Here is a 15,909-nt window from a genome sequence, read left to right on the forward strand (position 1 = left end):
CCCTTTTGAGTAGCTGATCGCAGTTCCTGCCAAATCTTCTCGATTCTGTATTTATTTACCCTAATAATCACATAAGTCATGACACACAGTTGTATCTTCTCCATTTCTAATATACTGTCCTATGGGGCAGACTGAACCTGTCCCAGTACAGCGCACCACTACTTTTTTTTGACTATACTTTATTGGGCTCAGACATTTCCCCCCAGTGCGTGCAGCAGTACGCCCTCCTTTTGCACCCTGATTAGGCGCAGGAATATCCTTTTACACACTTTTTGGGCAGTGCAGCACATATTTTTATTTTTTTGCTCCGTAGACATCAGTGGAAATGCATAGCACATATGTACACACATTTTTAGTGTGATTCTGGCAGTTTTGTGTATAAAATTCAGCAACAGTGAGACCTGCAAACTAAGTCCCAGGAGAAGGAGGTGGGTGGAGGAATAGTTTTTTTTTAATTCAGGCCACTATTTCTAGGCCTATTTCACATGGGCTTTGGCTTGTATATGCGCAGTGTGAATGGCAAGCTTTTACAGAGCTTTCGGCAAGCTTTTCTGAAGCGGTTAAAGTACCATTCATCTCCAGTTATTAAATGTTGAACACAGATCTTAATGGGATGGGTGTCTGTCACTTTAAGGTTCCATGCACACTGGACTTAAAAAAAAAAAAAAAAAAAAAAAAATCGATTCTACAGGTGTTTTACGTTTTTTTTTCCACCTGCTTCTAGAAGCACTTCTATTGTGTTCCATGTGTCTTTGCACATTATCACTACTACAGGCGTTTTCTGTCAGGGAGATTCAGAGGCAGGGAAAAAAAAAAAACCCTTCTTTATCGCGTCTCTCCTAAACTCCTCTTACCTCTTCTAAATGTCAAGTTTCAACTTTTTTTTTTTTTTTTTTTTAAAGGTGTGTTGTCACTGTACTTCCTGGCTTTACAAGAAGTATCTTTTGACCCTGTCCATTGTCTCCATCTTTTTATGAGAGAGCCACACGTTCAAACATGACCAGGAGGGAGGTCACACAACATCAGTTGATGGCAGTTGTGCTGGACATGCCAATCTCTGGGATTAATCTCACCCAGATTATAATGACAGAGTCATAAAACATTAATCCTGGGAGGAGATAGCTTGAACTGGAGTATTCGGAAGAGTAGAATTGAGGAGTAGAGTGGCATGGCTCTTAATGGCTCAGGAATCGCTGCTCACAATATCCTTTGCTCTTTTTGTCCAAAATGGCACCCAGCAAAAAAGGCTGTGCAATGCTTATTTTGGGAGTGAAACTTTTGCAGAGGGGAGTGTAGTGCAAAAAAACGCCTATAAACTAAACTTTGTACAATATGCTCTCAATTCGCTTCTTTTTATGCCACGTTTTTAAAGGTAAAACACTGACTTTTTTTCTGCTCCTAGTGTGCATGGATCCTAAACAAGCTGCCAGCAGGCTTCAGCACTTCTTGAAACTTGTTGAAAGCCAGTGGCGTCACTTTGGGAGTGCGTGCCGCAGAGGGGTGACTCTCATTTTCGGCTGCTGGATTCCCTGGATTTCCTTCGCCTAGCCTAGTCTAGCAGGGGGCAGAACGGAAGAGTGAAACGGCAGCGCTGTCAGAAACCATGAACCAGACCGAGACAGAAGTACAATTAAATCACACTTGTTTATTAATAAAAGGTAAATGGAGTAAGCGTAGTCAAAGCATAGCCAGAGTCCAGTAACCGGATCGAGTAGTCAGCCAGGCCACAGTTCAATTACCAGATCGGGTAATCAGCCAGGCCAGGAGCCAGGAATCCAAGTGGAGGAACAGCAAGCAGGATAAGGAGCCAGAAGGGATGTCCGCAACCCAGTCTTTAAACAGGAACGCAGGCAATGGTTTCTTGTGACGTGACCAAGGCGAAGGTAGAGATGAAGTGAGCTGGACAGCCTTAAGTAGGCAGATCATATGAGCAGGATAAGGAACAGCAGGTAACTGTGGAGAGAGATGAGAGCTGGCTATTAGCCGACAGCTGAGCAGCCAGCACAGAGAAGGAAGGGCTAAGCCTGCCCTGACAAGCGCTAAATGGACAGCAGGAGCACTGGAGTTTACCTTCCAAGTTAACCAGCAGGTGATTGCTAGGACCACCTCTCTCCCGCTCTGCCTCCTGCTCTGCTGTGCGGAAGACACAGCAGAGCTGTGCCTGAATAAGGTAGAAAGAGGCAAAGCTGCAGGGAGTAGGGGCTGTGTAATGTAAAGCAGAGGTGTGTGTGGGGGGGGACTGTATAATATAAAGGGGTTAAGAGGTGTGTGTGAATGAAAGGGGGGCGGGGGCTGTGTAATGTAAAGGGGTCCTGAGGTGTGAGAGGGGGTTGTGTAATATAAAGGGCTCTTCCTACGTTACCTGCAGTCCTATAGATTTCTATTAGGTTGCATTTTTTTTTTCTTCATTTTCTGAAAGTGCACCAAAAGTCAAAAATGCTGGATCTTTGGCACACTTTCAGAAAACAGGAAAATATATATTGGGGAGACACCATATTTTACTGCACCAAGTGACCCTAACCCCCCTAGTGGCGCCACTGTTAAAAGCCTTCTAGCAGCTTATTTAAATTGGCAGTCAGCCTTCCCTTTGGGATCTGTATTTGATATTTATGAACTGAAGATGAATTGTAATTAAGAGCATTTGGCCTCTATTTTCCAAGCCATACTCAGTCTTCCAAATCCTTTGGGGGACTGGAGGTCCCATTCCCATTGGGGCATGTAAGAGAGGGGTGTTGAGGTTGGGCATCTATTGAAGGATGTGTACATGGCCGATCTGAGACTAGGGGCATGTTGGCATGCTTGTTCATAGAAAGCCTTTTGCCATACGAGTAGGTGGATGTACATTGTAGGGCAGCAATCCAGTGTTTCAGCTGAACAAATCGCTAATGCTCTCCGGCTGGGACATTGTGTTTTACGGATGGCCTCCTAAGATGGAAAAGAGCGAGAGGAAAGGAAGTCTTGAACCCATGTAATGATATGAGCGAGCCACCAGGAAAATGCCTGAAAATGCCTGAGGCTCCTCAAAGTCTGGGTTGAAAGGAATTAATGGCAAAAGGAGGACATAAAGTTGCCAGAATAGCTAATGGAATCCCATACCCACACAGCATACGACAGCATGGGGCTCAGAAGAGGGGGAGAAGCCAGAGTAAGGCTTGTAATGAGGACGAATCACAGTTGGGCAGTTTAGGTGTTACTCAAATAAAAATAGAGCGAACGTTTTGAGGGGACATTTTTTTTTTTTCTGTTGCGTAACTTGAGGCTACACTGATGAGGCAGTACTGATTGGCACTGCTGTGGTGGCAATGGCAGGCATCACTGATGGGCATCTCTGGGCTCCTGCCAGGAGAGTGGCCGATCGGCTCTCCTCTACGTGCGCCTTTTTGGTGTGAGTAGAGGAAAAGCCAATACGTGGCTTTTCCTGTTTACCACGTGATCAACTGTGTCCAATCACAGCTGATCCCAGTGTAAAGAGCATACGTCATAGGCTCTTTACCTAGATCGTAGATGCGGTGTGTCATCACAGGACCGTGCCGCTGCATGGCCATCCTTCTGAGCAATGTATGGGTATGTTGGCTCAGAACAACGGTGCTCCCACCCTGCCATATATGTATGGTGGGTGGGAAGAGGTTAAGGGGGGTCTATATGTTTTTACTAATGCAGTGCCTTGAAAAAGTATTCATACTCCTTGAGACTCTCCGCATTTTGTCATGTTACAAGCAAAAACGTAAATGTAATTTATTGGGATTTTATGCAAAAAGTGGCACATAATTGCGAATTGGAAGGAAAATGATAAATGGTTTTACAAATATGTGAAAGTGTGGCATGCATTTGTATTCTTTGTATGCTTTCTTTCAACAATGGCTTTCTTCCCACTCTTCCATAAAAGCCAGATTTGTGGAGTGCACAATTAATGGTTGTCCTGTAGGCAGATTCTGCCACCTGAGCTGTGGAGTTCTGCAGCTGCTCCAGAGTTACCATGGGCCTCTTGGTTGCTTCTCTGATTTAATGCTCTCCTTGCCTGGCCTGTCAGTTTAGGTGGGCGGCCATGTCTTTGGTAGGTTTGCGGTTCTGCCTAACTCTTTCCCTTTTCCAATGGTGGATTGAACAGTGCTCCGTGAGATGTTCAAAGCTTGGGATATTTTATTTTTTTATAACCTAATCCTACTTTAAACTTCTCAATAACATTATCCCTGACCTGTTTGTGTTCCTTGGCCTTCATGATGCTGTTTGCTCACTAAGGTTCGCTAACAAACCTCTGAGGGCTTCACAGAACATCTGTATTTCTACTGCGATTAAATTGCACACAGGTGAACTATATTTACTAATTTGCTGACTTCTAAAGGCAATTGGTTCCACTAGATTTTAGTTGGGGACATAAGAGTAAAGGGGGCGGAATACAAATGCCCACCATACTTTTCAGATATTTTAAAAACATTTTGAAAACCATTTATCGTCCTTCCACTTCACAATTATGTGCCACTTTGTGTTGGTCTATCACATGAAATACATTTTACATTTTTAGTTATAATGTGACAAAATGTGGAAAACTTCAAGGGGTATGAATACTTTTTTAAGGCACTGTAGGTGTCCCTCGTTCCCATCTCCAAGTTGTGAGGTATGCATGTACAATTATTAATTACTCATGGCATTCAGTCTACACATTCAGGTAAGTTGTAAACTTCCCCTACTTTGGGTGCAGACTGCCAGTGGGTGCTGATAAGGACTTGAAGTAAACCTATAACAAGAAGGCTACCATTGACTTTCAGTCTCCTCCCGCATTACTAACTTGCTGACATATCGGCATGGATATTGCACCACTTCCTAAACTAAATCTCTCTAAAACCAAGCTGATAATCCCCCCCCCCCTCTCACCTGTGCCCCCATCCATGACTTCCATCAAAATCAATAATTCAACCATCAATCCCTCCCCCCTAACGCCAGGGTACTTGGTGTAATCCTAGACTGACCTGTCCTTTCAGCCCCAAATCCAATCGTTGTCAAAAGCTTGTAGACTTCACCTCCATACCATCTCTAAATTTCGCCCCTTTTTAATGAATGAAACCACCAAGCTACTCATTCCCTCCATCGTTATCTCTTGACTTGACTTTGGCAACACCCTTCTCATAGGCCTACCTCTTCTTAGGACATCCCCTCTTCAGTCTATTATAAATGCTGCTGCCAGACTTCTCTACCTTACCAACCGCTCAGTGTCTGCTACCCCTTTCTTCCAATCCCTATAGTGCCTTCTGATTTCCCAGTGAATTCAATTTAAAATATTAACATACAAAGCCTTTCACAACTCTGCCCCGAGCTACATCACCAAACTTGTCTCCAAATATCACCCAAACCATCCTCTCTGCTCCTCTCAAGACCTCCTGCTCTCAAACTCCCTTGTCTTCTTCTCCCATACTCATCTGCAGGACTTCTCTGATCCTCTGTTACTCTCGACCTTAATTTGTCCCGCTATCTCTAAGAACCCATACGCACTATATAACTTTTGTCTGATTTCCTTTAGATTTACAAACACCATGTAGTGCAATTGCCTGCCTGATTTGTATACAAATTAAGACTCTTAAGATTTGACCTCATTATATGGCTTTGCTAAATGAGGACATTGCCGGATCCCTGGACAGGTAAGTGTCCTTCTTTTTTATTTTTTATTCGAGAAATTTTATTAAATTTTCTATAACATAACAGAGCATCAGGAGCGGATGCAACCTCTTCAAGAAAGACAGAACAGGGTAACAGTAATCTTCAAGAAACAATAACCATTCTGTTCACATTAAAGTATACGTGGATGTACAATTTTCAAATATACTATATAAAAAGATAACACATCAAGAGTATCCTTGCGTTCGCAATGACAGTAGAAGGTATGACCAAGGGTTTGTTAATTGTTTGCATGCAGGTCGTGTGGCTTTACAGATATTTTTCAATTAGTTGTTGTGTGTACTGGGTTGGGTGTGGGTTTACAACTGGTGAGCGGCCTCCACCATGTTTGGTGTGTATGTGTTAGTTCCGTGTAAGAGCATGTTGTCTAATGTATGCAAAACTAAAAGACAGTCCTGAATTGAGTAGGGGAGGATCTGTCCAGGAATGTGGCCTGGCATTTACAGAGCGCGGCTGTTTTGCATCTCAGATTGTTAAATTAAGAGATCACTCAGCAGTATTCTGTGGAAGTACGGAAGTGTAACCAACTTGACCAAGTGTGAGTGTACTTAAAGGGAGTATCTTTCACCTGGTGAATTAATTCCTCCATTTCTGTTTTGTTTATACAGCGGAATGTAAGGTGTCCTTTTATTTAGTATTACAGTAGTACAGTATTTGTATCTGCTGGCTTCTACATTTTTATCCCTTTTTATAATCTGATCACATGATCCGACAGCGTTTGTTTCCTTGAGTACGGGATCACCCAACAACACTGTCAATTCCTGGAGCAATGACATCACCCATAGGCTCCAATGGTTCATCTGTTGTCGATGCTTCCTCCTCTCCCCCTTACCTTCCCACCATTTGAATATCAGAATGAGGGACGCAAGAGGAGAGAAAAGATCTGCGGCACTGTAAAATGTAGGCGTGGCCAAGCGCTTAGCAGTGAGAGGGGTCAAGGGATGTGGTTAAACAAAACCCAGGCTTCCTTGTACCTATAAAATATGCTTTGTCTGAGCCTACCTTAAAGAATAACTAGCAACCAGTAACTGTTGAGACAATGAAGACTTAGGTGAGAAGTATATAATGTACAGTAGTGTGTGTGTATAGTGCAGGGGACAGGAATGTATAATGTACAGAATGCAGTCGGTGGCTCCATATATTCCCTCAATCCTATCCCGGCTCCCTCCCCCACCCCCATTTCATCCCAAGATCCATCCCTCTCCGCCATGCCTCCCTCCTCTCCAAGTCTCACAGAAATTGTCACAGACCTGGCAGGAGAGAGAACATTCAGAGCAGGAGTGTGGCGGGGGTCTGCTGACAGGACTCTGAGAGAGGAGATGGGGGGGGGGGGGGGGGGTTATGAACACCCACCACTAGAGGTCGACCGATATATCGGCCGATATTTGCCGTTTTTTAATTAATCGGCATCGGCCGATTGTGCTGATAAAAAGCCGATTTAGAACTACAGCGGGACTTTGAAATGACTTCTGTAATAGAAGTCAGTGTAAGTTGCCTGAGTCGTCATAGAAACGTCTTTCCTCCTCTCTGGGCAGGCTGCCAAGAAAAGAACAGAAAGATACAATGTTTACACTTGAATGAATGAACTCATCTCTGTGTGTAGAAGTTTTCAGTTTAACCATTCATGCACACGAGACGCAGATGCAAACTCTGCTGGACACATGTTTTTAAAATGATAAAAGAGGTATCCCTGCGCTATCGTAAATAAGATCTATTAAACCTAAAATAGGGTTGCAGCTAAACACCGACAGAGGGTATAAGCCCTACCACTGAAACATATAGCAAAAAATCTAAAATGGTGCTGCGCTCCCTTACACCAATAAACTAGATAAATTAATCCATAAAGTGCTAACCAATAAATACATAAACTATCTGTGAATAAATTCTGATTCCCGTGATAAATCGTGATCAGTGATTAAAGTGACTAGTGCAAAAAAGCATTCCAAATATATATATATATATATATTCATGTGCAAAAAATACAACACACATATAAAATCGCATAAACCAAAGCAAAATCACACAGTGAAAGTGATAAATGCAAATAAATTATCTTACTAGGTGTAAATAGAAACATATAAAATCGCATCAATAGTAGGGAAATCGCATACACCCCATACAGTGATAGTGATAGATGTGAGTAGAAAAAATATCGCACAAAGTGTGTTTAAAATAATAAAACCAAGCTTAATGGTAGTGAATCATTCAGTGCAAACAAATGTATAAGTATCTCAGACTGCAGAGAAAATAAACAGTGGCAAACAGTCCATAAGGTGCTTTTTGTAGTAGCAGGTGCAATACAACGCAAACTGTGCACACTCTGGTGTCTCTTCAGTGTCCCGCACCTAACATTTAGGGTGGCCCCTTACCTTACTGCTGTAAGGTAAACGGCATACAACGACCAAAGTCTCAGATGGTACCAGCGGTGTACCCTTAGTTCCAACTAGGAGGTCTTATCCCCACATCAAGGTGTCACACTGGCAGGATCTCACAGAAAGGGAAACAGGAGGGCTCCAAATAGTGAAGTATGTATACACTTTTTATTGAAAAAACTCAAACAATGAAAAGGTACTCGCAAACAATCAGTTTAAAAACGCCAGATAGCAGTTAAATATTTCTTTTCATTTCTCAGACGTGACTTCCGGTATCCACAAACGATTCCTTCCGACGCGTATCGTCATGTGACTTCATCAGGGTATGCATTATGGGTATAAGGAAGTGTCTTTTATAGGGATGCACCGAATGGGTTTTTTGGTACCGATACCGAAAATGAAAAATACACTAGGCCGAAAACCGAAACCGATACAGAAACAGCACCGATACCGAAATTGACTGTTTTCAAAAAATATTTTTATACAGGAGATGGTCAGAGACTGGGGACATGGTACAGGAGGTGGTCAGAGACTGGGGACATGGTACAGGAGGTGGTCAGAGGCTGGGGACATGGTACAGGAGGTGGTCAGAGGCTGGGGACATGGTACAGGAGGTGGTCAGAGGCTGGGGACATGGTACAGGAGGTGGTCAGAGGCTGGGGACATGGTACAGGAGGTGGTCAGAGGCTGGGGACATGGTACAGGAGGTGGTCAGAGGCTGGGGACATGGTACAGGAGGTGGTCAGAGGCTGGGGACATGGTACAGGAGGTGGTCAGAGGCTGGGGACATGGTACAGGAGGTGGTCAGAGGCTGGGGACATGGTACAGGAGGTGGTCAGAGGCTGGGGACATGGTACAGGAGGTGGTCAGAGACTGGCGACCTGGTACAGGAGGTGGTCAGAGACTGGCGACCTGATAAAAGAGATAAGTGCAGCCAGTGTTGCCCCCTGTGATGCAGCCAGTGTTGCCCCCTGTGATGCAGCCAGTGTTGCCCCTTCCCCCAGCCCTGGTGCCTCCCATGATGGGGGTGAATAGCGCAGGACTGATGCAGCCAGTGATGTCCCTCTGCAGTGAAGAGAGCCGTTTGGTTGAATAGAGCGCCGGGAACATCACAGCTTTTAATTTCAATAGCTGTGTGTTCCCTGTCGTGCGCCGTCACACACAGCCCCCCCCCCCTTGTCCAGGCACTTTGATAGACAGATCACCCGTCCAATCTGGACAGGTGATCTGTCTATCAAAGTTCCCCGGACAAGGGGGAGGGGCTGTGTGTGACGGCGCACGACGGGGAACACACAGCTATTAGCTGTGATGTTCCCGGCGCTCTATTCAACCAAACGGCTCTCTTCACTGCAGAGGGACATCACTGGCTGCATCAGTCCTGCGCTATTCACCCCCATCATGGGAGGCACGAGGGGCGGGGCGGGGGCGGAGTTCTGCCCTCGGCCCCGCCCCATTTTCGGCTCAATTATCGGCCGTTTTTTCCTTTCGGCAAATTGCCGAAAAGGGCATTTTCGGCCGATATGTTTCGGCGGCCGAAATTTCGGTGCATCCCTAGTCTTTTATATTGTTATCTACGGCGGCCATTTTCCCGAAGTCCCCTATTCATTAACATTAGGTCGGCCATTTTCCCGAAGTATTCATCTAGTTAAGTCCGGCGGCCATTTTCCTATAGTCTCCTATTCGTTCCCATCGAATCGGCCATTTTGCCAAAGTCCGGGTTCGACGTATGGCCGTCTCTCCCGTGTTCCGCCATCGGTCCTTTTCGATGGACTCCCACTAGGAGATACTGGGTAGCAAACTCCATTTATATTCGCCATCTATTTCTTATTAATGGCAATTTCTACGAGGCCCGGGTAGCCGCCCCCTGACGTTCCTCTCGTGTCAGGTCGGCGGCCATTTTCCCGTAGATCTCTCATAGGAATATACTGTATGCTGTAAAGTGTGTTTACCTATGGCATTTCTCAAAAGACATATGCAAGACCTATATTACAAAAAATAGTTCTCCCATATGGGCTAAAAATTAACTCTCTCCTATCTAATATTGGGTAGAGCTGCTTTATATATAATAAGACCTTCTAGGTAGTAAAAAATCTTTTATACAGTCCCTAAAAGGCTTTACTTAAAATAATCACTATATGTTGCCCCTAGTGGCTAAAACTACTAAAAATATTAATAAAACTTATATATAAAAAATCTATTAAAATATATAAAATGTTAGTTAAAATTCATTTTCTTGAGTAACTAGCATGCACTGCACCAATGCATACTATAAAGAAAAAACATTTTAATAGATTGCGCAAATCCTAAAACAGTAAACGAGAGCAGAGGCGTGGATACCGAGAATAACGTCTAAGATACCCAAAGGTTAATCATTAAAAATTAATGCAAATCGATACTATATGTACTCATCTTCTAAATCCCTTCGTTATCCTCAACGTTATATCATTAAAAATCACGAATAAAACAGTTAACGTCAAACTCTATATTCAGGCCTTGAGGTGAAAAAGTATCTAAAATAAAAATCCATTTGGATTCAAGCTGGCTAAGTGTCCTGACTTTATGGCTACCTCTCCAATGTCTTTTATAGGGTTCGATCCCCCAAAACGTAAGGTGGGTGGGATCCCTATTATGGTGAGTGCTAAAATGTCTGGACACACTGTTTGTCAAAGCCGCTCATGATGTTTTTTACGTGTTCCTTAATCCGTACTTTTAGTAGTCTTTTTGTTCGTCCTACATACTGTAGGCCACAGCTGCATTGGAGAACATATACCGCTCCTTCCGTATTACAACTTATGAAATTTTTTATTTAAAAACGCTTATAAACGAAAACGCGGCAAAACGCGGTAGACGCGTTTTGCCGCGTTGTGCGTCTGAAACGTGGAAACTTTTGCGTCTGAACCCATTTTTTTGCTTCTGGAAAAACGAGGTTAAACGCAACTACATAAAAACGGCAAAAAACGAGACTGTGTGCATGGACACATAGGATAACATTGAATGAGTTCAGGAGCAGTTGAAAAAAGTGTCCAACTGCCTCTGAACACGCGTTTAACAGCATCTCGTGTGCATGAGGCCTTAAAGACTAAATCTTTTCTGACACTTGTTGCTTACAAGTAAAAATCCTGTATTTTCTGCCAGAAAATCACTTAGACCCCCCCAAAAATTATATATATTTTTTTAGCAGAGATCCTAGGGAATAAAATAGCGGTTGTTGCAATATTTTATGTCACATGGCATTTGCACAGAGGTCTTTCAAATGCATTTTTTTGGGAAAAAAATACACTATTTAAAAAATAAAATAAAAACAGTAAAGGTAGCCTTTTTTTTTTTTTTATCGAAATCATACACACAAGTAAACTGATTGGAGGTTTGTTTTGTTTAATAAATGTTTAAATGTAAAATTTTCTGTATCACTTATGAAGGCTGCTTTCACACTGGAGCAGGCAGGCGTTGATGGTAAAACGCAAGTTTTAGCATCTCTTTACCATCATTTTAGCGGTGCTATTTGGCTGCTAGTGGGGCACATGTAACCCAGCTAGCGGCCAAGGAAGAGGTTAAATGCGCCCATGAAGCACTGCTGCCAAATTGCATTGCATGCGCTTAGGCAGTGGTGCCCATTCATATCAATGGGCAGGAGTGGTGGAGGAGCGGTATACACCACTCCAAACGTGCTGCTTGCAGGACTTTTTTTTAGATCCTGCCAGTGCATCGCCTCAGTGTGAAAGCACTCTGTCTTTCACACAGACTACAGGGGAGCCGTTTTGCAGGCACTTTACAGGTGCTATTTTTAGCCCAAAAGCGCCTGAAAAACGCCCCAGTGGGAAAGGTGTGTTAGATCAAGGGGGATTAAAAAAAAAGGAAAAAAAAATAAAATAAAATCGGCCTAACATATCGGCCCAAAAAAATCAGCATCATATATCGACTATCGGCCGCCATGATTTCTAAATATCGGCATCGGCCAGAGAAAAACCCATATCGGTCGACCTCTACCCACCACTTCCTGCACTGGTGGGACTGTTGAAGACGCCCGCCTGTGGTAATCTGACCTGATCAGCTGTGTTGTGGCAGAGTGGTGTTCTCCTCCTCCACTGTTTACAGGAAAACACAGGTGGAGGAGGGGTGGGTTCAGTGCACTCCGCTCTGCACTGTGTGACCGGGAGAGATGCCGGTGTCTTATCATATAAGGTCCTCCATCCGATAGTGTCCGCTGCGTACTGCGCATGCGCAGTACACAGCAACACAGATTCCGAATATTGCCGAGGATGAACGGCGCCTGCGCCGTGAGTCCAGGTTCTATCCCCACTATCCAAGTGGACATAGAGTAGGAATATAAAAGAGCCGAGCGAAGCTCGCCCGTGAGGGGCCCTCTAATATTCACAACCCTATGTCTGCTTGGATGGTGGTGCTACCACCTCCACTCACGGCACAGGCGCCGTTCGGCTTCAGAGATTTTCCGAAGCTTCGCCTGCTCCGTACTGCGCATGCGCAGTACGGCGCCGACACTATATGATATCCGGACACTATATGGCAGAACACCAGCTGCTACATTATGTGTTGAATGCGGGACACAGACCAATTTCTGGGATGGTTCTGGCGAATCAGAGCTTCTGGATCATGTGACTGGACAGGATTAAAAAAAGTATGTATACAGGTGTTTTTATCCCCTTCCCGCCGAGCGTACGCAGATGTGCGTACTCGGGTTCCGGGGGGTATACCGGGATGATGCCCGCACCTGCAGGCGGGACGTCGTCCCCCCCCCCCCCCTCCCGCCGCCTCCCGCCGCTGTTACTGGTGCTCCCGCTCGATCGGGAGCACCGTTTCCTGGTGCGATGCCGCTGGGGAGGAACTGGAACGAAGCCGTAATCGGCTTCGTTCCAGTCTCCTCATAGTAAACACGGAAGCGACGTCATGACGTCACATCCCGTTCACTCGGCTGCCAATGGCGCCGGTTTTAAAAAAATATCCGGTATTCAGAATCGCCGTTTTCGGCGATCTGAATACACTGAAGTGTAAAGGAGGGGTGGGGGGTCTTTTAGACCCCCGATCCCTCCATAAAGAGTACCTGTCACCACCTATTACTGTCACAAGGGATGTTTACATTCCTTGTGACAGCAATAAAAGTGATCAAATTAGCATTTTTTTTTTTTTTTTTTTTTAAACAATTTAGTCATTTTAAAATAAATAAAAAAATAAAATAAAATTTTTTAAAGCGCCCGCCGTCCCCGCGAGCTCGCGAAGCAAAGAAAACGCATACGGAAGTCGCGCCCGCGTATGTAAACGGTGTTCAAATCACACATGTGAGGTATCGCCGCGATCGTCAGAGCGAGAGCAATAATTCTAGCACTAGACTTCCTCTGTAACGCTAACCTGGTAACCGTAAAAAATGTTTAAAGCGTCGCCTATTGAGATTTTTAGGTACCGTACTTTGTCGTCAATCCACAAGTGCGTGCAAATATAAAGTGTGACATGTTTGGTATCTATTTACTCGGCGTAACATTATCTTTCACATTATGCAAAGAAATGGGATAATTTTACTGTGTTTTTTTTTTTTTTTTTTTTAATTCATGAAAGTGTCCCTTTTCCCAAAAAGTTTCATTTAAAACACCGCTGCGCAAATACCATGTGACATAAAATATTGCAACAATCGCCGTTTTATTCTCTAGTCTCTGTTAAAAAAATATATATAATGTTTAGGGGTTCCAAGTAATTTTCTAGCAAAAAATATGGATTTTAACTTGTAAACACCAAATGCCAAAAATAGGCTTAGTCATGAAAGGGTTATACAGCCTTTGTAGCATTTTTAAGAATAGTTATAGTTGCCGTTTATCTTCCACTTCAAAACCTTTGTTAGAGGCCTTCTCTGTCCCATTACCTTCGCTTTCTCTCCCTTTGAGTTAGACACAACAGGAAGTGATATGAAACCTCTCTGAAATGAAAAGGTTTTCTGTAAATTTTCAAATTTTGTGGCTTCTTTATAATTTTCTTTGTTTTATATAAATGACATCAATTATAACATCCAAAGATTGCTAATGTCTAAAGTGTCTGTTTACAGGGATCAAATGCCTGAAATGCTTGTACAACTTCACAATGCAAGTGTCAAATGTCTCAAGAGTTGCCTCCCTAATGATCTAAGAAGTCTTGAAGATTCCCCTGAAGCCAACAAAGGGTCAAAAATCTTTATGCAGCTCATTGGGTAACTATTGTTAAAAAAAATAAAAATAAACTAGGTATGGCTAACTTTTTCCAAGGAACACAGCTACATTGAAACTAGACAGTCCATTAAAATTCCACTTTAACGTTAAACTAAGGCCTGCTAGATCACTTCAGGCTGGCTCCTTTTGCAGGTATAGCTATGTAAATCATTAACCACTTCAGCCCCGGAGGATTTGGCTGGCCAAAGACCAGAGCACATTTTGCGATTCGGCACTGCGTCGCTTTAACTGACAATTGCGCGGTTGTGCACCGTTGCTCCCAAACAAAATCGACGTCCGTTTCTTTTTATTTTTTTTTTCCACAAATAGAAATTTCTTTTGGTGCCATTTGCTCACCTCTGCGGTTTTTATTTTTTGCTCTATAAACAAAAAAAAAAGCGACAATTTTGAAAAGCAATATTTTTTTTACTTTTTGCTATAATAAATATCTCCAAATAATATCTAAAAACATTTTTTTTCCCTCAGTTTAGGCCGATACGTATTCTTCTACATATATTTGGTAAAAAAAATGGCAATACGCGTTTATTGGTTTGCGCAAAAGTTATTGCGTCTACAAAATAGGGGATAGTTTTATGGAAATTTTTTTTTATTTTTTTTACTGTGACATTATGGCGGACAGATCAGACAATTTTGACACATTTTTGGGACCATTCACATTTATACAGCGATCAGTGCGATTCAGATTGCATTGATTACTGTATAATGTGACTGGCAGTGAAGGGGTTAACACTAGGGGGTGCTGTAGGGGTTAGATGTGTAGTAGGGAGTGATTCTAACTGTGGGGGGGGAGGGGCTGTGTGGGACACATCACTGATCATGCTCCCGATCACAGGGAGCTGTGATCAGTGACAGTGTCACTAGGCAGAACGGGGAGATGCTTGTTTACATTAGCATCTCACCGTTCTCCCTCTCCGTGAGACGATCACAGGTATCGAGTCCGCGGAGCCTGAGATCCGACTCACGGATATTGAGGTGGGAGTGCGCCTGCTATGCAAGCCACGCGAGATCACGTAGTATAACATGATTTTGAGCAGCGGAGCCAACCTGCCACAGTAAAACTGCGGCGGCTGGTCCGCAAGAGGTTAAAGTGCCTATACTGTTTAATATCCTGTATTTCTGCCTCACCTTGCTCTGGGCATACTCAGTTGCTCTCCATTTTTTGGCACTGGCAAATTTTATAGAGGCTGATCTGCTGACAACCTTAAGGCCGGGTTCACACCGCTGCGATGCGGGAACGCCGCGAATCCGCGGCCTTTTCCCGCATCGCATTACTCCCGCCGGCAGTTCACACTGCCCTATGCGGACGGCTGGGAGTGTCAATGATATGTTAATGACACCCCCAGATCGTCCGCATATCGCAGTGCGATCTGCCGACTCGCACAGGAATCGTATCGCATGGTGTGAACCCCCATGCGATCCGATTCTGTTGCGGACCAAAAAAAGGGTCCCGTGCGAGTTTGCTGCGGGAGCGATGCAAATTCAGCCATACTATCTGTATGGCTGTACTCGCATCGCTACGGAGATCGGATGTGATTTGCGGTGCGAATCACATCCGGATCTCCCCCCGCAGCAGTGTGAACCCAGCCTAAAGCAGAATTAAACCTTCCTATCTTTTACAGCCAAGAAAGCTGATTCTGTTTGATCTTCAACTGCTATGG

At 43.9% G+C, this 15,909-nt stretch overlaps 1 protein-coding gene across 3 annotated transcripts in view; it reads left to right on the forward strand.

The window, feature by feature from the left end:
* Positions 1 to 15,909, forward strand: part of LOC143987600 (centromere protein H-like) — a 232,043-nt gene that overhangs the window by 4,157 nt on the left and 211,977 nt on the right. For 2 of the 3 annotated variants that reach the window (XM_077486459.1, XM_077486457.1), the window contains exon 2: positions 14,092 to 14,232. In XM_077486459.1, coding sequence (XP_077342585.1) covers positions 14,099 to 14,232 — 134 coding nt within the window. In that variant the 5' untranslated portion in view covers positions 14,092 to 14,098. Of the gene's footprint in view, positions 1 to 5,515; positions 5,634 to 14,091; positions 14,233 to 15,909 lie in introns of all 3 variants that reach the window. The other variant, XM_077486458.1, reaches the window with a different exon arrangement.

This window comes from Lithobates pipiens, unplaced genomic scaffold (genome assembly GCF_037356315.1).
Source record: "Lithobates pipiens isolate NorthernLeopardFrog02 unplaced genomic scaffold, aLitPip1_a1.2 Scaffold_18, whole genome shotgun sequence".
In the NCBI taxonomy this organism is placed as follows: Eukaryota; Metazoa; Chordata; class Amphibia; order Anura; family Ranidae; genus Lithobates; species Lithobates pipiens.